The sequence below is a fragment of the Nicrophorus vespilloides genome, unplaced genomic scaffold, assembly GCF_001412225.1.
Source record: "Nicrophorus vespilloides isolate i.1.1-1 unplaced genomic scaffold, Nicve_v1.0, whole genome shotgun sequence".
Classification (NCBI taxonomy): Eukaryota; Metazoa; Arthropoda; class Insecta; order Coleoptera; family Silphidae; genus Nicrophorus; species Nicrophorus vespilloides.
The window spans coordinates 102289-127675 of NW_017096423.1; the positions used below are offsets into that span (position 1 = coordinate 102289).

At 28.0% G+C, this 25387-nt stretch overlaps 1 protein-coding gene across 1 annotated transcript; it reads left to right on the top strand.

Moving 5' to 3' along the window:
- Nucleotides 1-4166: 4166 nt before the first annotated feature.
- On the top strand, nucleotides 4167-23228 carry LOC108556987. Its single transcript, XM_017913349.1, has 7 exons — nucleotides 4167-4244; nucleotides 16308-16546; nucleotides 16600-16846; nucleotides 17039-17241; nucleotides 18897-19150; nucleotides 19205-19358; nucleotides 22925-23228. Exons 2-7 carry the CDS (start codon nucleotides 16321-16323, stop codon nucleotides 23212-23214), a joined length of 1374 nt encoding a protein of 457 aa, XP_017768838.1. The 5' UTR covers nucleotides 4167-4244; nucleotides 16308-16320; the 3' UTR covers nucleotides 23215-23228.
- The last annotated feature ends 2159 nt before the right edge of the window (nucleotides 23229-25387 follow it).

Here is a 25387-nt window from a genome sequence, read left to right on the forward strand (position 1 = left end):
ATAAGGAAATAAATAATGTAAAGTGCTGAAAGAAAAATTTTATAATGTAAAATGTCAGTAATATTTCTGGTGAAATATCAATATAATAGAGTTTGAACATTCCTGTTTTTTTTTTAAATTTTTAAATTTGTATTTTCAGTTGATTTGATTATAAAAATAATCTATATATAATTTTGTGACATATTGTAATAACTTTATTTACATTTTATACATTATATAATGTTTTCAATATAAAAATAATTGTATTACATTTATTTTATTTAAACAAAATAAGATTACTATTACTACTACTACGATTAAAAATTTAAATTAAAAGATATTAATTAAAGTTGCCTTTGATAACGAAGTCTGCAATTTAAATATTTAATTGAATTTAATTAAACTAGAAGAAATGACAGTTAAAACGAATTTGACAATATGGATAGTTCTTAGAAAGAACTCACAAAGAAAGACTTTGGCCCAAGATATGGACAGAAGTTATACTAGAAGAAGCACAAAACATCCAAGAAATCAATGGTTTTAGAAGATATCGATAACGATGTTTTAGATTTATATTTAGCAAATCTTTATTGTGTCCAACCAACGGGAGTAATGATCTTATTATAATACTTTTTTATATGTGAATTAATACAAGTAATCAGCACCAGACGCAGAATGGACAAATTTCATCGAAAGCAGCGACCGGACTTGGAGAATGATAAAGAATCGCATGAGAAACGCTTACTCAATACATATGAATGAAGTCCTACAAATCACAAATCCCGTCCCGTATAAACTCAACATCAAACAACAGAAGATTTTCCATCTCTGAGACACGACACCTTGTTAAAAACGAAGAGGAAATTAAAAAAGTTTCTGCTGACAAAATGTTAATAATCAAAGTTGAAGCTAATTTACGAAGAAATGTTATAACACATATTTTAAAATGTGATATAACTTGGCAGTTATTTCTTTGTTAAAAAAAAGACATTTTGTTCACGAACGATCGTTTTGGCCTCTAAAAATGAAGTTTCTTAAAAGAAGTAGTAATTTCGTGGAACGAAATCTTATTTGTTAGTTGAGGTATAAGAGTATTAAAAATAATTTCATAAATCTTTATTGTGTCTAATCATTATTATTATTAGAGTATATAAACAAACTATGTATACGAGACTTCCACAATTATCTTAGTCGAAACGTTATTTTATATAAAAAAATTATAAGTACTAAGGAATATCCCATCGATACCTTTTTGAATACTCCGAATTAAATTTCATATAAGAATTTTCTAACGAAGAATCCAAATAGATATAGTTTTTTATACAAAATAAAAGTAAGGGTTTTGAGCAGGGCGCAGAATAAAGAAAACCAGCCAGGCTGAATTGCCTTAATCATCAAGTTTAAATGAAGACCTTGTCCTAATCGCAACTCTTACTCCACGATAATAATAATTTACTACGTAAGTAGAATATGTAATTAGAATTAGTCTCAGTAAGAATGTTAAGGTAAGAATTACTAATAATTTAATTATATTCCCAACTATTGAGACTGGAAAACGACACAAAACGTACGCAATGTGTCCGGAATTCCATCACTGAGACAAAACATTTCGGCATGTTCAAAATTGATGTTTCCCATTTTCTGATTTTATTAACCTACGAAACTGTTTCAATAAATATTATATTATTATGGGAATATAAATAACATTTAGACACGCTCTTCTTTGATCTTGTCTTACTCATAGTTTATCTTAATTTGCAATTTCCATAAAACCGTGAGATTCGTCAAAATACGGTGAATAGTAAGAACAAAGCTGTTTTACTAAATATAATCCACAGAGCGGGAATGAATTGTTTCAAATAGCATAAATGTGTTTTTAAGATATCTTTTAAATGACTTCTGCAGTTACTTTTCCCGTCATGGAGAAAAATATATTCGTAAGCTTAATTTATTTTAGAAAATTGTTTTGAAGTTAATACTTTTGAAATATTTTTAATGTTTAGACTTTAAATGTTATATCTTTTATATAAATTATTATAAAAATAGATAACATGTTATTATCTATTCTCCGTTAATTTATTACAAATGCAAACGTAATGAATATCCGCAATATCTAATTTTGTAAAGTAACTGCCATATTCTAACTATAGTCTATTGTTGAGTTCGTGAAATGGGTTCTAATTATTATTACAGCGCCGCTCAGTCGGTTTTATCCTACGAATTTTAATTCATATAACATAATTGACAATTAGTAGCATTGGCGGATTGTCCATTAAGCCAATGAGGCACGTGCCTAGTGGCCCCACGAGATCACGAATTAAGACATTTTCCTATAGTATTTTAAGAAGATGTTTGTTTTTAGTATATTTGTGGGCTCCGACTATCCTTAATCCGCTACTGATGATTGGTCATATTTTTGTAATACGGAATTGATCAAGAAAAACTTATTATTACTGATATTTAACAGTTATAGAACAGATTTTTTGTTTGCACAAATCTTTAGATCTTCTATAAGTGGTATTAATTGCCTAGGAAAATGTAAAATCATGTTGCACCAGAGGCTAATTATGCTAAATATTACGGCAGATGCTATACAGTAAGTATTCACTTGTCGTTCAAGTAAAATCTATGTACGGGACTTAATAATGTAATGCTTACATATTTCTGTTAATTAGTAAAATCTGTCGCGATGTACCGTCGTTAGAAAACAGTTATACAATTTCATGATATTAACTAGTAAAGACTATTTTAATTGAAATTAATCTAATTACTCTGAAAGCAATGTCTAATTCCACAACAATAATCTTAGCATTTTTAATGATTGATAAAAACAAAAAAGTTAAAATTTTAACACTAAAACGCGTAGTTATTTGTGCATTACAGTGAATATCTTTTAAGTTATTATGTAGTGTCGTAAAAAATAATTTTAATTATTATCACATTAATTTTTAGTTAAATTTGAGTTTGTTTATTGGAAGGTTTCCATGGGAAATTATTGTTTTTCTGTTTTTTTATCTTATGGCCAAAATACTTTCTACTTATTGTTTAAATAGGCAGCTTGTGAATAAGAAATAAAGGATAGAAAAAAAGCATAGATTTAGTCTGTTATATCTGATTATTTCCTTTTAGCTGAAACCTAACATATTTGGCTCTTGTACTACGAACCAATTACCTATAATATACATTTTTTGATAGTGTGACTGCGATCCAATAGTTTATAACATAAACTTTTTACGTCAAAGCGCATAAAGTGACAGTTGTCATTTTGAACCCAGCTGTTATGTTTGTAGTTGTACTGTGACCCAATAGTTTTTAATAATTGTTGATGACATAACGTGATCATTTTGTGATCCAATAAATATTTAACGCGTCCCAATATTGTATCCAAATGTTGAGAAACGCTGATATAGAGTATACACAGTTCTGTCTTAAATTTTGCACTTCTTTCATTTGAAGTATATGCATTTAGAAAATAGAGCTAAAGATAATAATACAATAAATTCATTACATTTTTAACATTTTTTTTCACAACTTCATATTTTTTTTAATATTATAAAATTTTTAAGAAGTCCAAAATTGTTTACTGTCACAAAATTGATGTAATATTATATAATACAGTTCTTGACTTTGTTTACAGTAAATTTTATTTAATAATTTAACAAAATTGGAATAACTGCTTCTTCACGTTCACATACCAAAGTCTTAATGCCTCTGGTTTTTACTTATATCTTTCTATTTTCTTTGCATCCGACGCTATACACATTATAAATCCATTTTCGGAAATGGTTTCGTATTGTCTTTTCGTTGTTCCTTCCTTCCTCCCTCCGCCGATTTGCATGTCGTTTTGTTTTCGTGAATGGTGTGAGTGTATGTGTGACCCCGCTCCAATAGAAGGAGTCCCGTAACCGAACTGTACTCTGCGCGATGTTTGCTGTAACGTTACGTTCGCTCACCTGCTGGAAGCAGATGCACCAAGAAGACTTGCCAAAGAGCTTCTTTTGCAACTTCCACCATGCGTTAATGAATCGACGTACATTTTATCAGAAACTACAAGTTGCGCAGGAGACCGGCGATCGGAGCTTCTCTTCTTACTAGTGCACCGAGCACAGAAGAACAAAAGAAACGAGGAAACATTTTTATTATTAACGAGGACTTGTTTTACTTTTTGTTTGTTTTGTTATTGTTATTGCGAAGTGCGTTTGTGAAATTTCGTTACAAATTATTTCGTTTGTTCATAGTTTATTTTTGTTATCTAATTTTTATTGGTAAGTTATTTTTTTTTTATTCAAAATTTCAGATAAATTTACAAAATTTATTTACAATTAATTTGAAAATTTTGATTGGTGAGAACCAACAGTTTTCAAAAAGAAACAGAAAAAATGTAACAGAAATCAAAATAATCTATAAAAAATTTAAAACTCGGTTCTTGTAAACACTCCACATTTCATAATTTTATTTAGAAAAGTTCTTAATAAAATGAAGAAAAAAAAGATCGTACAATAATTCTTACATATTTCATAAGCCAGAATTATTTTTCTATTTATTTAATTTTTAAAGATGTTGCAATAATTTGTATATAAAAAATTATTATTTGTAGAAAAAATAAATTGTAGGTAACTTTTAAAAATTATAGAAAATAACTAATTTAAATTTTATTACACAAAATTATTTTTAACATTTTTTATTCTATTATATAAAAAAACTGTTTGATTAAGTAAATTCAATGTATCAAAGAAACAATTAATTAGTATGTTATTATAATCCAATTAATATCATTAAGTTTGTAATTAATTAGTTTATTTTAAATTATATTATAAAAACGCGTTTTAGTATTAAGTAATCTAAATAAGAAATATAAGATTTCATTCTAAAAAAAATAAATTTGAAAGTACAGCAATACCTCGCATAGTCCGGTTTAGATCAGTCCAGATTCACTACAGTGCAATTTAAAAATTTCAAAACGAACTAAATTTCAATTGAGAAAAATAAAAATAAATTTAAAAAAAAAATATAGTTCACTAATTTGTTTTTTCACATAAATGATTTGTTTTCTTTATTTATAAAGTCAAGTCTCATTTTGTGCGATTTTAAAGTTCACGTTTAATCCCGTCTCAAACAGTCCGGGATATTAAAAATTTCAAAACAAACTAAATTTTAATTCAGCAAAATGATCTTTTTTCTTTCTTTATAAAGTCATGTTTTATTTTGTGCGATTTTATTTAGTTCTCGTTTAATCCGGTTTCAAAAAGTCCGGGATATTAAAAATTTCAAAACAAACTAAATTTTAATTGAGCAAAATGATCTTTTTTCTTTCTCTATACAATCAAGTCTTATTTTGTGCGGTTTTATTTAGTTCACGTTTAATCCGGTTTCAAACAGTCCAATTATCTGGACTATGCGAGGTATTTCTATAATTATTATAGTGCCATTTTAATGTGTTATATGATAACTTTACTTAATTATTTTTAGAGTTTAATGTTTGGAAATTGATAAGTATAACTTCATTGTAATAAGCATTGAAAATCTTTTATTGTAAATTACATTTACATAATAAATCGGAATGAGGAACAGCTCGATGCCGGTAATTAGAGATTGCGCAACATCTAATTACCGCTCCGTTTGTAATTAACATTGGCAATCGGTTCTGAGTGCAAAGGCACGATTGAAACAGTAGAAAAATACGAAGAAGTGTCCAAAAAAGGAGGCGCACGAACTAAACGCGTTCGTTCATTGTTAAGTGAAAATATAATAATTAGTATTTTAATAATGACGATGCGGTTAGATGCGCGAACTCTCGCCTAATTATTATAGCAAACAATGCAGCGGAAAAATAATTGTGCACGGAATCCTACTATCCACTTTCTTTTCGTTCGCGATGTTTGTTAATTGGTTCTTACATTTAAAATTAACGCATTGTTTTCTAATTAATCGACTCGAACATCGGGATTCCGAGATTAAGTGAAACCTTATTGAAAAGGCCGTGTGTCGTAAATCGACGGTTCGACAACACAACATGTATTGGATGTTTGAAGGCATTACCATTACTGTTTAATGCATTCTCCTTTTGTGGATGCTATCATTATCATTATCGAACACACTTTGTCTCGCCCGACTGCTTTGAGTAAACACTATATTTGTAATACTTTAAAACTATAGAAAGTCTTTTAATCATTAAGAGAGAAAAAAACTAATTAATCTAATAAAATGTTAATGTTATTACATTTTATTTACATACAATAAAACGTTCTTTTTATACATATTTTATTAAGGAAATATTCATTTTCAATGAAAAAATGTGCAAAGCAAAGTTTAATTAAAAAAAATAACTATTTATACAAATACAGCTTAGTACGGGTAATCGGTTCCGTCAATATTGAAACCGGACTAATCGAAGACTTTAAAACTGCTCAAAAAATACTTGATTTTGAGTGAAAGAAAGATTATTGTAACCGGATTAGTTGAGGACTTGAAAATTACACAAAAATGACTTGATTTTGGGTGAAAAAAGCAATTATGAAACCGGACTAATCGAGGACTTTAAAAGCACACAAAAAAGACTTGATTTTGTGTGAAAAACAATTAATTACTTTTTAAAACCACACAAAAAAGACTTGATTTTGGATGAAAAATGATTATATATTATTTTTATTTTGTTTAATTCAAATTTAGTTTTCATCAGACTATAGTGAAACAAGACTAATCGAAGTCACATATTTCCAGGTATTGCTTTAATAAAATGAAAAAAGATTATTGAAACCGGACTAATCGAGGACTTTAAAACCCACAAAAAATACTTGATTTTGGGTGAAAAAGATCACTGAAACCATACAAAAATGACTTGATTTTAGGTGAAAAAAAAAGATTATTTATTTTTATTTTGTTCAATAGTCTAATGAACATTTATAAATAAACTAAATTTTCATCAGACTATAGTGAAACCGCAGTAATTCGAGGCACACAATTCGAGGTTTATTGAAACCGGAATAATCGAAGACTTTAAACCTACAAAAGGAAGACTTGATTTTGGGTGAAAAAAATATTTCTTTTTGTTTTGTTCACTTCAATTCTTTATAATGTACATCAGACTTTAGTGAAACCCCACTAATCGAAGCCACGCAATTTGAAGTATTGTTATAATAAGGTATAAATAACAATCATATTAATATAGATATTATTAAAAAGTTTGAAAAGTCGAAAAGTTTAAGTTTAACGACCAATGAAAATTAACTTTGTACTATAAGTTTTATTAGTTAATAAATTATATCTGGAAATACCATAAAGAGATTTCAATAAAAAATTAAATTTAAAAATCATTGACTCTTAATTACTGAACTGTATGGGAATTTTGATAACTATTAATAATTACTAAATTTTCTTCAAAACAGAATATAAAATATGCTTTAACTAAAATGTAAATACTGTGCTCGCGTTTACATAATCACAACAATATAATAACTTTTAATTTTTATAATTTGTTAATTAGAGCGTTTTTAAAAGTGAAATTAGCCGTGCTCGGTGTTCACGCAAATAGAGAAAACATGCAAATTCGAATTCTGAAACCTTGAATAAGTAAGACCTCACCATTGTTATTATTTTAAAATATACTCCACTTGCAATTAGACGCTGTGGAAGTCTACGTATAAAATTCCATAAGTTTTCTATTACTTTTGTAGCATTTTACCTTTCGTTTCGTTTTGTTTTTTCGGTGCAGAGACTTTAATATTTCGTTTTCACCGTGCGAAATCCCGGCGATTTCGTCATACCGCATTGTTTTGTTCCATTGTCTTGAAAACATATTGAAATTTTTGTATATCACTTTCTTTTGCGACTCTCATCGTCATTTCCAGTCATTACTTTACTAAACGAAATACTACAAGAAAAAAAAATGTACACTTTCGATGAAACGACGTTCTGCATTTTTATGAGATTCGCGATATTCAAAAGAATACATTTGCAATTTAAAAAAAGGAATATGTTAATATGTGGGTAGACAGATTATTTAGTTGCTGGTAGAAATATTTTCAAAATTTATTCAAGTATTTTTGTAATTGCTTCCGGACTATTTGAAACAGTATTAATCAAGGACTTTTAAAACTTTCAAATTGAGACTATTTTTTTAGAAATTATCCAATTTTGATTAATCCGGACTGATTGAATCAGGACTATGCAGGGTATTGCTGTTCATAGTAAAAAGTCATAATAGATTCAGATTATTCATTTAACAATACATGTTTATATTGTTTTTTAAATTTAATATTCAAATAGTTTCCTTCACTTGTGCTTTCTAACGAATGTTAAAATATGTAATTTTGTAGTTCAATGTCATATTATATTAATAAGGAGAAATTGTTTTCAATATTAATTTCATGCGATCATACAATTCCTTGTGTTATTACTACACATCATAATTTATTACTTTTATATCACTTTTTAAAAAACATTCTCTCTATATTTTTTATAACAAATATTACCTTCAGCTTTCGGTCTATTAATTTAGAACGTTGACTTTTCATTAAAAAGCACAATAATTTGAAAACCATACATTTTGTTTGATTAACTTATTAATTAATTATTCTATTAATTAATTCGAATAATTAATTTGTTTATAACCTCAATTTTATTATAATTTATGTACGTGTTTTGAGATTTTTTTCAAAAAATTACATTTATTTATTCAAAAATTTAGCGTATCAAAATTCGTTAGAATTATGACACTTTTATTAGCTACAAATTAATTTCCAAGAACTTCACTAAGAATAATATTATTCTATAAATTACATCGATTCATTATAGTTTGGTTTTGATAATTTCACAGTCAAGTTTCTTTTTGTGGCGTTTTAAAATCCTCGATTAGTACGGACAAACATATAGAGGATATTGGCGGAATCAAATACACGCACTATGCGAGGTATTGCTGTGCTTTTCAAAAGCTTCATTAAGTAGTTTCTTGCTTATAACTCTGTAAATTTTATTATGTATTTGTACTTGAACTTTTAATTCAATTAATTAATTTCAATTAATTTGCTTGGTATTTTATATAATTGTAATTTGAAAAATCTTTCTGAAATTGTAAATTTCAATGTTTCATTTTGTTGAATTTGAATACTTCTTAGTTCTTATAGCAAGACAGGAATTACGCTTCTTGGTGATGGTGAAATGGACAGATTTTGTTGGTCATGTTTCAACTCGATTGAGTGATGATTCAGTGTTATAATAATTAGATTTTTGTGCAATATTATTTATTGTCTCGTTAACAAATTATGATAATTAGATGTTATTTGTTGTTTAGACGTGTAAGTTTTCTTCATAAGAACAAACAAATATGGAATTACAAGTATGTACAGAAGTACCTCGCATAGTGTGTATAATTGGTTTTGCCAAACAGTCCGGACTAATAGATGACTTTAAAATCGCATAAAAAATAGGAAACAAATGTTTTTTTATATATAAAAAAAACATAATTTTGTGTACTAATTTTTGTAGAATTTATTTTCAATGTATCATTAAAATTCAGTTATTTTCATAATGCAATTGCAAGTATGTACAGAAAAATCTCGGACAGTGTGGTTAATTGGTTCCTCCAATATCCTGGTCTATTTTAAACCGGACTAATCGAGGACCGTATAAAAAATTGAAAAAAGAAGTACAACTTTTATACAATTTACTTTTGTGAAAATTGACAATTAAAATTTAGTTCAAAACTAACTAACTTTTCGAACCGGACTATAGTGAATCCGGATTATGCAAGGTATTGTTGTATTAATTTTTGTTTACAGTTGCAATAAACGTTATTTTATTAAATAAAAAATAGTGAGAATTTATTGCACGGTTCATTTGCTCCGTGAATAAAGGAATATTGCAAAATATACTAACAATGCTTGCAAAATGAAATAGAACACATCTAATTCCATAAATAAGAAAACTGACAAAAAGTAATTCAAGTTTAAATTCCAATAATTCTTCGAAACTCTTAGAAATATCACAAAGAAATCATTAAGTAAAATTGGGAATAAATCAAACTGTTTTTTATTTGTTAAGAAACAAACGAAAGATATTTCACTGCAAAAATTTTAGCGGTGAGACGAATGGATGAGCCAAAAATAAAAATAAAATAAAAATAGAAATCGTTAGATTTATATCAAAAAGTTTACGTTTCATGGTCCCGTTATACCTAAAGATTGTGTGCTGAAATTTATATATAAAGAAAAAAAAATGAGCATTACAATTATTAAGGTTAAATGTTTACACACTCATTTTTTATGGTTGATTTATTCCATATACGTTTCGCATTTTAGGTCAGGCGGTTAAATTTGTTTTTACCCTCGAGGCATCTTTCGACGTGTGGCAAATGCCGACCATATATATATATTTATGTATGTAAACGAAATTGGATCATCATTGAAATGGAAGTTTAATTATATTCAAATGTATGCGCGTTTATCTACGCCCGTTTATTTAATATGCAACTGTTATTTTGTACTTAAAAGGAAGATCGTTTAGATAAGCAATTAATTATCGTTAAGCATTAAGTTTTGGTTTAAAGTTATTTGGAAATAGATTGAGCAACAAATATGTTCAGAATTTATTTGAAAAGTCTTATAAAGATCGGTGTCTTCTTTTTCGATTCGTTTTCACGTGTTGATTTTTAAATCTCCAATAATATATAGTGGAATCGTAGTTTCGGCCTCAGTTTTGCTGAATATTAAGAAAAAGTCCCTCCGTTTAAGAACAGATCTCGAACTAAATTTCTGTTTCACAAGATGCAAACGTAATGTGTATGGCGGGTGGACTTCTAATTCCATAACTAAAAAAAGTACCTCAGTTTACGAATAGAACTCGAACAAAATGTCTGTTTCGCAAGATGTAAACGTAATATGGTGAATGGACGTACAATTCCATAACTAGAAAAAAGTACCTCTGTTTACGAACAGATTTTCGGTTCTTCAACAAAATGTTGGTTTCCCAACATGCAAACGTAAGTTTTCTGAATTTAAGTTACTCTTGTCCATCCGACTTTCTGTTTACTTTAACAACTCTCATCTGTACAGATAATGTGAAGTTCAGTTTTTGTGTTTGTTGCAACAATAATTATTAATATTATTTTGTTTAAGAATTTATGTATTTTCAATATATTTTGGTATACAATTAACACAAATTATTGGTGTTCGATCAAAAGACTCTCGACCGAATTTTTATTATCCTTGTATATGATTTTATACTCATATCATTATTATAAAGTTATAAATCAAATTATTTGAATTGTTACAGTTTTGAAATTCAATTCAATTTCAAAAGTACTTTATTCAGTTTACTATATTACAATTGTATGTTTTTGGTTTGTGAAGGACCAAGTATCGGGTTACGAACAATCCAGTTTTTTATAACATGAAAATTCTATTGGTTTGTAGAAGTGTTTCGGTTTACGAACAATGCAGTTTTAAGAACCTTAATAAAAGAATTATTTTTGATAAACGAGGTTCCCCTCTGACCTTTGAATTGCAGTAAAGCTTTTATAATAACTGGATAGGTCTTTATAATTGTACGTTATTGGTTTGTGGAAGAGTTTCGGTTTTCGAACAATCCACTTTTTTAAGAATCTTTATGAACAATTTATGTTCTATAAACTAGGTTCCACGACACTGACCTTGCAATTACAGTAAAACTTTTGTAATAACTGGAAAAGTCTTAAACTGTATGATTTCAGTAGAAGAAGTAGCTTTGATGCATCTTGATGACTTTCAATGATTTTATCTTATCAGAAGAGAATATAATTTTTGACAGATGACATTTATTAAATGACTTCTCTGTTTTCCCAAACATCAGCTTTCCAAGAAAAGTCATTATTTTCATTCAATTCTAATGCATTATTCATGTACTGTTTTTTATCTGGAAATATTCTCAAGACAATGTATATTACAAAAGCATTGCCATTAAAAGAAATAAGAGGTACTTTACATTTTCACGCTGTCTGAATGGAAGCGATAAAAATGTGTGGCAAGTTACGGTTATGTAACCTGTCGGGTCCATCGTCCGTCTGCGGTATTCTTTGTCTGGATGCGCGGTTTAAGTTAGCGGTAAACTGAATGAAATCATTAAATACATTCTATATATGTGTGTATAACGTATGTGCGTTTCTGTAGCAGCAGCAGTAGTAGTAGTAATATAGTATAGAGATAGTCAAGGTCGACCGCATTTTTACCACACTGACCTAACAAACACCCACCCGTTCATTGGGTCACTGTGCGAACCGGCTGATTTTACCGTAAGACCCAAACATTATGTAAATTAATATCAATGATGATCGTCGTTAATCATATCTGATGGTAAATAACGTTTGATTAAGTGCTCATTAAATTTTATTTAACTTCACGTGCCAACAATTATTATTATTATTAATAAACTATTATGCTTAACATTACTATTAATTATATAGCAATATTAGTAAATAATAAAAATGGATTCACAGTTATTCAAGTTTTTTTCATTTATTAAATTACAGCAATACCTCACATAGTACGGATAATTGGGTCTGCCAATATCTCAAGGTTTAAAACCGGAAAAATGGAGGACTTTAAATAAGTGTATATACAAATTTTTTGGAAATAAATTGTATTTTGCTTAATGAAACTATTTTTTTTAATTTCCAAACCGAACTATTGTGAATTTTTGCACTATGCAAAATATTACAAAATATTAATTATTATTTTTTAAGTATAAATTTCATTTATTAAATTACAGAAATACCTCGCATAGTACGGATATTCAGTTCTGCTATTATCTGAGGGTTTAAAACCGGACTAATTGAGAACTTTAAATAATGTTATATAATATTTTTTTGGAAATAACAAGGTACTGAAATTATTATTTTTTTAAGAATAAGTATAATTTATTATTTTATTTAACGATTGGAATACCCAAACATTATGTAAATTAATCTTAATGATGATTGACATAAATCATTTCCAATTATAAATAACGTTTGATTAACAACTCATTATAATTTCACGTGTCGATAATAATTGTTATTAATATCGTTATATCACTTGAATACAACTGTTAATTGTATAATAATATTTATGTATAATCAAAATTGATCTCATCTATTAACAGTTATTAAAGTTTGTGTTCAAATTTTACATTAATTATTTTTTTATGAACACGTAATTTACTTTTATTTCTATGTCTTAAATTAGTTAGTTTTTTTTTTATACATTATAGTATAATGATTTAACAATAAAAATAATTTATACAAACATGTGTTATTATTATTATAAATCGACCAACTAAATTAGTTTGTATGCTCAAACTTATAATACAATCAATTAAAGTTTATTCTTAATTATTACATCAGTTTCACAATAAACATCGTTATTTCAATATGTCTTTAAAATCTTACTTATCCAAATAGTATATATCTTACAGATAAAGTATTTAATTTAAATTAAGCGTTAACAATAAATTAAATTCAGACAGAAATACAATTATAAAAATAATTTATACAAGAAACATATTAATAAAGAAGGATACATTTTCTTTATTAATATGTTTCTTGTATAAATTATTTTTTGTTATATAATTTGGCTAATTAATATGTTGAAATAAGTAAATCGAATATAGAAATTATACAAAGGTTCCAATCAAAATACCTAAGAAATATTATACCAACATTTAGTAGTAGATACCAAGATATTCTAGAGTCACATACTAATGTTCTGGCTATTGGCCTACTCGACAACAGTGAAACCACAAACAGGCTGAAGCGTTGCATACCACTAGATTTAGTATATAGATTTAAGTAATTATTAATGTAACTATCCACCGGGAAAGATTATCTATTTAATGTCAATCGCGAACTTAAATTTACTCACATTAATTAACAATAAAGAAAATGTGACCATTGATATAGATTTTGTCTGATAAATATGTTTAAATAAATAAATTAAAAAAATATCTTTGTAATTTTCATATTTCACAGTTTAAAATAGTTGAAATTATTATTTCCATTTATATGATGAATATAATTCTATAATAGAGACACATAACATTAATTAATGCCAAATAAAGCTTTTTATTATTTTTGAAATTATACATGTTCTTTTTTCTAATTAATAATAATTATGTTTCTTTATATAAATTTGATCAATTTTTCGAATAAAAACGAATAAAAATACATGAATATTTCATAATAATGTATATAGAACTATTTTAATGGTAATTTTACATGAATTTATAAAATTTAGAAGAAAAGAACAAATTGAGATTAAAAAAAGAGTAAATAAGTTTATGAAAGTATTCTTTTTTTTGGTAATATTGCATAAAGTGTCAAATGTAATAATTAACAATATTTTATATTATATTTGTAACAAATGTAATAAGAGGTAGATAAAATATTTTATAATTGGAACAAAATGTAAAACATTAAATTCAGATACGCTTAAAATAAATATAATTTTTTATTAGTTGCAAACTTTCAAATTATTGATATAATCATTTCAAATCAATATATTGATAATAATTATGCCAATATAATATGAAATACGACAAAAACTTAAATATTTCACAAATTATTCTTACCAAACTACATTTATTTAGAGATTATTGAATTGGTATGATGTTATTGGATGCATTTTAATAGTTTGAAGAATGATAGAATGAAGTTAATTGTTTGTAGTACAGTGTAATTAAAACCTGTTTTTGTGCGGTAGGTAGGTAGGTGCATAAAAATATCGCATAAAAAAATATTCGAAATTTTCATAAATTCTTACATATAACAAATAACTTTGTATAATACATTAAACAAACTTTTTTTATGCGGTGGATAGGGACCGCATAAAATAAATCGCACTTAGAAAATACGTCAAAGAGTTACGAAATACATGAGAAAGTGCATCCAAACAAAATAAATAATTAAATTACACATGGAAAGATTCTAAAAACATTTAGTTTTTCATTGTACATATAGAGAAATTTTCAAAATGCACATACATAATTCACTGCTTCTCGTATTAAACCAAAACGCGCATCTTCTTGTGATGAATTGCTTCAAAATCGACTAACAAAATTGTTTGAGCACACTGATATGCACACTGATAAAAACATTACAATGGTGCTCATAAAAGTTCTACTGTATCCACATCCTTCTCTAATTGCTTTATATTCTATTGAGGTGACCAAAAGTTCTTGTTGATATTTTTGGAAAGATTCAACTATTTTGATCCACAAAAAGATATTTTTAAATTGCATGAAATTTAAAAATATCATCGTCTGAAAATGTTTCAGTTTTTTCGCGAAAATCTTTTAACGTTTTACGTCAAGAGTTATTTATAGTTCTTATCGTTAAGGAAATTTAGCAAAGTGGAAATCAGAAGGTGCAATATCTCAAGAATACCGTGGGTGGATTAATAAATGCAAGACTAACTCTAATATTTGTTGTCTACAAGAAATTGTTGTAATTCATTACATTTTGTTGAATCGCTATCTTGAATCCAATGCTTGTCTAAACAATAATTTATATTTAAATTTTATCGATAACAAAACAACAATTACTCACAATGAATAAGTATTACTATAATTGTTTTCATAACTATATTTGAAACGTTCCGACTGTAAGCAATAAATAATAGTCAATTAATTCTTTGAAAAAAAAAAATAATTGGGAATAAATAAATGGTTCTGCCATTCGAACCGTTAGAGATGCGAGCAGAAGATAAACGCTGTGATTGATGAACGATTTTGATGTCGGATTCAATAAGAAAGGCAAATTGCATGATCCGACACAAAAGCACACACGAGAAAACAGTTAAAACATTACGTACAGAATCCGAACTCTTCTTTCTTCAGAAACAGGACGTTCCGCAGTGAATAAAATATATTCCAACACGTAAACATTATGTTACGTATCCACTGATAACTGTATACGTACCATAATTATAACTTAATAGAAATAGTGCGCACGATAACGGGAATCGCAATCCGCTCGAAATAGTATAAAACAAAGGAGATCCGTCCGACAATTAAAATAACTCCGCGCATTTACATTGTATTACGTAAAACGGTCCGACCATTATTACCATGTCATTATAACGGACGCCCGAAGAGCGTTATATGTGGAGTGCTCTTAAATCGTACCTCTTAATTTAATTAAAGCGTTTGCTGCACGTAAGAACAAACTTTGATTTTTTTTTTCAGAGTTCAACGTTTTCCACTTTTGTTGTATACATACTTTTTATTTGTATTTGTTTTCGTTAGAATCTCACGCTTCGCAATGGTATTACGTGCAGTGCTCATAACGATCCTTGCAATAATTAAAATCGCATTTTCAATTGCAGAAACGGAAGCGCAATGTCGCAGCGTTCACATTGCCAGGTCTTTCTCACAGTCGTCCTGGCAACGGCGACTATGGCAGCTTTTCCGCCGAGCTTACGACATCGTCCTGTCACTCAGAACAGGATCCTGCATATAAACACCTCCTGCGATCTCAGGAATTTCAACGTGAGCGTGACGACGGAGAAGCCTTTCAAAGGGATCATCTTCGCGAAGGACTTCTCGCAGGAATGCAGAGGTTACGGTAAGTTTATAATTATCAACTATCTGGGGTTGGTTCATGGTTATCCTTCCTAGGTGTGATGAAGAAGGACGTTTCCGTGAGCTTTCCGACTTCAGGATGCGGAGTTCGTCTGACCTCCAACGCAGACGAAATGTTCTACATGATAACAGTTGTGGTGCAGCAGGATAAGCATCTTAGGCAGATTAAAGATCAGGAACGCACGGTGCAATGTCGTATAGAAAACAGCGCGTTCTCTGTGAATAGCCGCATGATGGAGGAGGTCATTATGAAGGAGATTATCACTGAGAAAAGAGATAGAAGGTGAGATTTTATGAAATAACTCTATTTTAAACTAAGCAAATGATGCGGAACGGTTTTATTAATGGTTCGTTGATAAATGAGAAAACATTTTTTTTATTGTTGTTTCGCAATTAGATGGTTATCAACTTGAGACAGTGAAATTTATTTGCGATGTTCCATTTAACTTCGGTAAATGAGGTAATCTTGATTCAGTTCCAGGACTGGGCGGATGAAACAAGAAGGATGGTCCAAGGAAATTTCTCCTGAAAATTATTCCTCCGAGACGAAGGAATTGAACGATGCTTTGTTAGCTGCTCGGGCGTGGATGGAAATTGCTCCTTCGAATGTAAATCAGAAGGATGGAATTTTGCAAGTTGGAGAAGAAGCAGTCCTTATTGTTAAATCTACGTTACCGGGTAAATTACACTTCAAAAAGTCTATAAGATATTTTTTCTTATTTAATATTTTCTAATTTTAAAGAATTTTTTAATAATTGAGCAAATAATATGTTTGATAAGATTTGCACAAAATGAAACGTGAAACAACTACACTTTAATAGTATTCATAACAAGTTTCATTCAAAGTTTAAAATAAATTCCAAAATAGAAAATGAACTTAACATTTGAGACACTTTACACTTGTGTTGATGAATATATCTAAAGTATTTTAATTAATTGTAGTTGTAAAATTTCAAACTACACTAATTAAACAAACATCAAAATACAATAAAAGTTATTAGTTCGTATAAAATAAAATATCACTTTATCTGCTAAACATTTTTTTTCTTATAAATGTTGCAGATACAATAGTAAAAAGATATTTTGATAAAAACTATCAGAAAAATAAAGATCGGTTAATTAAACTCCACTTAACTAAACCATAAGGCACTTAAAAGCCTGGAGATGGATAATTTATAAAAGATATAATGGTACATAGCTACAAAAAGAATTATCTAAAAAATCAACAAAATTTATATAGTTTAATTATAAATGTATCATGATTGTTTTTTAATTTCAATAATAATTTATATTTTTTTTTTCAATATAAAAATTATTGTTTTGTTCCTTAAGCAGAAGAAAATAATAACATTTCATATCTTACTAATAAATTAATTAATTGAAACTAAACAGTTAAAAGTTATCCTAATCTTAATTAAAACTTATGAATTATTTTTGATTGATTTGATATCACAATTTATTTATTTTCTGGATATAACGCACATCCACTTGTCAAATAAGGCAAGTACTTTATAACAAGTATTTAGTTCGTCGTGTTTAAAAAAGTACCTACAATCATTGAGGACAAAATGAGGAAAATTCCATTTTGTATATGTTTGAAATGTCTTTTATGCCAATAATTTTGATGTTAATTGTTAAAAAAAATATTTTTTTTTTATCAAAGTAATATATTTAACATTTAACTATTAGTTATATAAGTTCTTTGTTTTGTGTGAAATTATAAAGACAATAGTAAAATGCGTGTATTGTAATTGTCATTTATGCATTATGAAATATATGAAGTGACTACAATTCGAAATTGTATGTAAATTGAAAACGATATATAATTTTTACTTTGCAATGGGAAATTTTTTAAATTACTGTTGTGTTTGTAGGTATCAAATTTAATACTTGAGGTAATCGGACATTTCATTCATAATTACTTAATATTTGTAGGTAAAATAAAATAGATAATTATGAAATAATAATGAATTATGATATATTATTCATTTTCACATTTTAAATTGAAATAAATCTATTGAGAAAAATGCAACCTCGAATTAGTTTCTCAAGTAAAAACTGTATTTTATTTATTAGGTCACGTTGCAACGGGAAATAGATTAAATGACTCTAAGAAATGGATGTAATGAATGATTAAGAAGATGATGTGAAAATGAATAAGTATGTAAAAGTAAATGAATTTCCGGTTTACTTTCAATAATCAATTGAATAAAATTATTACCCACTAACACCTATACGTAATACCTCATCACTCCAATAACGGTTAGACCTAACAGTGTTTATTACAACTCAATATATTGATATATGTTACGAAACTGTTTATTTACTTTTAGTTGGAATCGGTTGGAAAGTCGTAGATTGCGTGGCTCACGATGGTCTGGGAGATTCATCGCAAAAGCTATTAGATGACAACGGGTGTCCAGTTGATGAACTTTTACTGCCAGAACCATCGAAAGGCCACAGTAGATCCATAGGTATGATGAGACATCAAGAAGCTTCGTCGAAGTTCTCCGCGTTCAAATTCCCGGATCGCGATCGCCTGCATCTGTCGTGCAGCCTGCAGCTGTGCAGATCGAAGTGCCAGAAGGTAAGAAAATCTGTGTTCAATGAAGATTAATCTGCATCGGGGCGTAATTTGCAGATCGATTGCGGTGAAGGGAATCGCATTAGCAGGAATTTGCGGAGAGGTGAAGAGGGCGAGATTCTGGATCGGTTGGAGGTGTTCAACAGCGTTGAAGTTTTAGCTCCGGGCATCGAGCTGGAAGATATTAGGCAATTAGAGAGGTCTGAGGCTGGTAAGTTCATTCCGAAGCGATTGTACATATTTGTATATAATATGCATTGTGAACTGTACATAAATGTAAATGAAATATATACACGATTTTCAAATGCACTTTTATTTTTTACCTTCTCGGGCACCTTCTTCTCTCGTTGTAATGGGTTTACATGTTACTCATAATTAGTTATTTCAAGATAATAGATTTTTTACTAAACAAATACTATGTGACTAGGCATCTTTATCTACATTAAGGACCAAAAATATTGTAAATTTAGGCTAAATTAAAAAGTTTAAAGAACAGTTTCAAAATGCACAATTTTCGTCAAATACCTGAAAAAAAATATAACTTTTAGGTGGTTGTATCATTTTTCTTAATATTACTGTTTTTCTATAGCTTTATGTTATCAAAAATTGAGAAATTAATTTGTCTAATAAAAAATCTATTATCCTGAAAAAACTATTTGTTTATAATATGCACATCAATCGGATGGAACGACTTGTTCGCAATATCGGTGGAGGACTCTTTCATGTATTTGCTGCTGTTTATTTACTCTGTGATTTTTCTGTTTCTCTCTTTCTCTTGTCTTGTTGTAGAACGCAATTATCCGGGCACGATTGTAGAGCCCGTTTAAAAAAAAAAATGAAAATTATATTCGGATGGATTGTGAGATACAATTTCCTCGCATTGTTGGGTTATCGACGAGAGCGGTGTAAATAATAAATTGCGCTTCGATGTTATATTAGAGGCAATATATCTTCGTTCGAGAGCAATTTCACTCGCGCATCTCTCGGACGTTATGAAAAATGGTTAACCATACAGATGTCGGCATTTCATTTTTTTCCGCATGCACAGATTAATAAATGCTTTCGCTACTCTATAAATTCTAGCTGGACGCCATTTCACTGGCAAATTGTCCGCCCACGAATCGTGGCCACCACCACACGTTGTCCTAACTTCAGCTACAAATAAACAACAAAAATATGTATCTTCCATGGTGTGATATATTGCTCTGACCGATTTCCAAACACCCATTCACGTTCGTTTTATTAATATTATTTGTAAAAGATAGAACGGTTACTTGATACATTTTATGAAAGTAAACCAACATTTGTAGAATGGGTCCATATGACAATTAGAAATGAAGACTATATTAACTAGTCTTAGTACAGTAATACGCATAATGCAGGTAATCGTTTCAATCAATATTCCACACAATTTGAAACCGGACTATAATGAATTAGGAGTGATCGAAACCATTATTATATATAGTTAGTTTCAAATAAAATCTTATGTTTTCTACTTACTAATATTATTGTTTGTAAATGATAAAACGGTTACTTGTTTAATCGCATTTTATAAAAGTTAGCCAATATTGGTATAATGGTGAGCGATTCCATTTGCAAATTAGATATGAAGTCTATTTACTAGATCTACTAGATTCCTCGCATAGTGCGAGTGGGTAATCGGTTCAATCAATATCCTATACAGTTTGAAACCGGACTAATCTAAGCCGTTAATTGGTTAATATATGGTTAGTTTCTAAGGAAACCTCATGAGAAAATTAATTTCTACTTACTAAATTACTATTTGTAAATAATTATCGGTTACTTGATTAAGGAATTAAGCAACATGTGTAGAATGGGTGACCAATTCATTTTGCTATTTAAGAAACAGCGTTAATAAGGAAACGTCATAAGAAATTTATTGCTAAGATTGTTGATTATCTAATCGATTTTATACACTACCAAAGTTAAGCAAGATGTGTAGTGGGCGATCGATTCAATTTGCTTGTTCTGATATATTAGAAACAGAGTCAATAAGGAAATGTTATGAGTTATGTATTGTCTACTAACTAATTGATAATTAGTTGAATGTGATATTTAATTGGTTGTACTTGATTTCATACACTACAAATGTTAAGCACCCTTTTCTTGATAAATGTTTGAAATGGAGACTTATTATTAAACTAACAAATATTAACAGAGTACTTAAAATTGTTATTTTTGTAATATAGAAAAACAGTATCATTTTGATAAATTATGAAATTTTAACAATCAAAATCGATAATCGCAAAAATAATATCTATAAGTTAATATAAAAAATAAACAAAAAAAAATGCAAAATTCTTACTTAAATATAAAGAAACGATAGGAATGTATATTAATAATAAAAACATTCAAATGTTTTCAACAACAATTATCTAACAATATTCAAGATAAACGGATAGAGTCTATAAAAAAATCATTTACTATACATTTTGAAAATTGCGATTCAGAAATAATAAAAAAATATGGATTTTTCTGTTTTATATTTATGAATATAATAATTACCGTTATAAAATATGCAAATTATATTCAAATTCCATTGGCAAAAATAGACCAATAAGTTTCACGTGGAAAACATCAATATAAATGCAAGTAATAATCTAATAATTTTTAAATATTTACTGATTTCTTCTTTCATTTCTTAAAGAATAAAGCATAACAGAAGTATTGTATTATTTGATATATCCTTATAATTTGAAAAAAAAAACTCGTCGTAGAAACAGGAATTAATAGTAATATGAAAATTAACATTTTAGTAAGAATCATTAGTAAAGTTTTAAATATTGCAGGAAAATAAAATAATTAATTACTTAAATACAGAATATCAAATACGCAAATGTACTTATATATGTTTATCGTGTGTGAAATTCAATAAACATGAGTTGCTCAAATATTCTGAATTGCTGGAGTACATGTGACATGCGATTTACTCTTACATCCTTTTATATTACATGCATGTGGTCCATTTGCTATATCCCAGACATAAACCCATGGATGCTATAATGAGCACATGCAACATCTTATGTATTCTGTACGACTGTAATTTCCTAGAAATTTCGGTCATTTGGTTTTTCAATTGCACTGGTTACTACAATCTTGTTCTGTATGTTCATTGTACCAAAAACCGAAGCACATATAAAGAGTAACTCGTGAAACTACATGCAATTAAGATGAAAAAGCAACAAGAAAACTCACAAAATATATAGCAGTAATAATATTGTGAATTTCACGTATTTACTTTTATATTTATTGTATAATAAATATTTTATGAATAATAAATTTAACAAAACTTGCAGGTAATCAATTTTCTAATATATATTTTCAAACCTTAAAAAACCTGCATTTTCATATACAAGAAACATTTTATAATCTGAATTATTACATATTGGATAAGTTATGGTAAGATTTAGACTTATAAACGGAAACACCTAAATATGTGTAAGTCTGAACATATGTAAATTTTATTTCAATTGCCGTTTAAAAAGCAGGGAATTAAGTTATATAGTTTAGATATTCTTCATTAATATTTTGGAGAGGAAAATGTTTCTATAAAATTCAAATTTATTATAAAGCACTGTAATTAATTCTTTTCACCTATTTTTTACTTATGTAAATAGTTTATTTATTGGTGAAAATTATTACATTTAAAGGTAAGAAATGATTTTTATTATTGTATTTAGTTTCAGCGATTGTTTCAAGTGATTCTAATTATTGTTAATAACTTTACATGTACTAACAAGATTCATGGAATTTCAGATCCTTTCCGCTTTGGTAATATACCAGGCGACAGAACATTCTGCGTCTCACCAGATAAAATGGCTCTAACATTCTGCGTTCTGGGATTGATATTCCTTGTCGCGGTCATAGTTGCAGCAGTGGCATTATACAAAGCCCGTCGTAACGGTGTCCCAATGCCATATTACACACGCAGCGTGTTCTCGAGCAGCAGCGGATCAGGATCGGCGTACGGCAGCAAACTCCTCCTGCACGAGAGTCCTTGCATGGGACAATCCGCATCCGTGCGAGGATATGGAAGGATCTTATAAGACTAACACCTACCGTCAACCACTGTACATACACTTAACTTAAATTGGGATTGTTTTTATTAGATGAGTTAGTTAACGGGATGAAGTGAAATCAACAATTTTTTGAATGGAATAGAAAAAAAATTATATCGATTTTTTAAAATTTTGTTGATTGATATTCTGTAGGTAAATTTTTTGCATTTCGTGAAAAGTTTGGAAGCGAAAGGTCTTAAAAAAACTCCTTTTACTTCCAAAAATTGTAATAATTGTAAGGATATATCGTTTTTTTGGCCATTATTTATTGTTTGTAGTTACTATTATTTTTTAACAAACATTGATAATTTGTTCTTTAAATTTTCTTGCTTGATTCATATATTTTTTTCTAATTTAGTAATTAATAAAATTACTAATTTATTAAATAATTAAAAAAAAAAAAAAATTATATAAGAAAAGAAAAATTGTCATGTATACATTTTTGTTATTTCATATTTATATATAAATTTGACCTAAATTTATTAATAAATAAAACAAAATATTAAATAAGTTAATTATGATTTTTTAGTATAATGAAATTGAAAAGCAAATGCTTATTTTTAGAACAAATTATTGATCAAGCAACTATTTTATTTTTTTAGTAATTAAGTTTAGTTATTTATATTATGTATGTGTGTGCAATAGCGAATGGACATTCTCAATACTTGAGATTGAGATTATTTATTATGATGCAGACATATCGAGATTTATTTATATTAGTTTTGTTTTTTAAGTAATTTGTTACGCAGTTGTGATTGTTAATAATGAATATGTTAGTTTCAGACTTCCTATGTATTTCCAAATACGTTGTTATTTTATTTTTCGATTACGTAAATCGTAAATGCAAATCAATTATAGATAAACCAATATGAATAAATAAAATGTTTATAAAAGAAATTCCTTTATTTTTTTTTATATGAATTTAATTACATTTTCTGATTGTTATTAGATAAATAAATTCGCCTCTTTTACAACAGATTAATAAATACACAATTTTATAGGTTTATACGTTTAAAATCTAAATAATATCACGTCTTTCTTACTTGATTTCTAATGCTAATGTAAATGTAAATTATACCGTCAAAAACTGTAGTTCAACAACTCAATTTTTTTTTTTTTTAATCTACAAAGTTTTAGATGAGATTCCTTTTATATAATACGAAAACCGTTAAATTTTTGTTATTTTTAGTTTTTTTACAAAAAGATTCAAACAACAATTAAAATTACAGAAAATACTTTCTGAATAGAAAAAAAATGAGATAAAAATGAAACAAAAGTTTAGTAAGTTTAACGAAGCTCGCGTTCTTCCTGTTCTCCATGGATCTCTTCAATTTCATCATTGTTTTTCTCAAAAAATATACTTTTTTTCTTCAATATTTCATCGAAAATATCTCCCAAATCAAAATCTTTAGAGTAAACTATTGATACTGATTTCATCTTCTATTTCTTTTTGTGACTTATGGGATTTAGTTAGCTACCAAAATTGCAACAAACCTTGGTTTCTTAGATATTTTTTAAATGATAATTGATTAATTATAAATATTGAATTCATATATTTATTTTTCTATTTGAATCAACAAGACACATTTTGTAGTATAACTGAAGATAAATATTGAATTAATGATTGACCAAAATCGTTAGTTTTCATGAACACAAGAAAAGTGGGAATATAATGAATCAAGAAAATTGGGATAAAAAATAAAATTCAGGTTTTTTTTAAATGTATTTTTATTTATCAAATCATATATTTCACAGATAATTTTAACATTTCCAATCTATCTAACGCATCCAAATATTTCAACTTCAGGTTTACCAAGCTCGCGTTCCTTCTGTTCTTCATGAGACCCTTCGATATTTCTTTATTCTCGATCCTCCTTGCGTACTGATCATTCAGAAGGTTGTTCTTCTCGAAAAGCTTACCTTTCTTTTTCAATTTTTCATCCAAAACATCTCCAAATAGAGAATTTTTGGAGAAATCTATTGGCACTACACTGATTTCGTCTTCAATTTCTTCTTGTGACTCATCCGCAAACCAATCAACTACCAAAATTTCAACGAAACTTGGTTTCCTTTCTGTCGTTATTTGAACACTCACATTTGCTATAAGAAGTAACGTTTCCCAATGTTTGTCAATTGATGGTGTTTCATTGTCGAACATGTC

What these genes read in the sequence shown, in the direction of transcription:
- LOC108556987 (XM_017913349.1), top strand. Translation starts at nt 16,321, where the DNA reads ATGTCGCAGCGTTCACATTGCCAGGTCTTTCTCACAGTCGTCCTGGCA. An exon ending in TGTTAAATCTACGTTACCGG is followed by an intron (nt 17,242 to 18,896) that starts GTAAATTACACT and finishes ATTTACTTTTAG; the next exon opens with TTGGAATCGGTTGGAAAGTC. An exon ending in GCAGATCGAAGTGCCAGAAG is followed by an intron (nt 19,151 to 19,204) that starts GTAAGAAAATCT and finishes CGTAATTTGCAG; the next exon opens with ATCGATTGCGGTGAAGGGAA.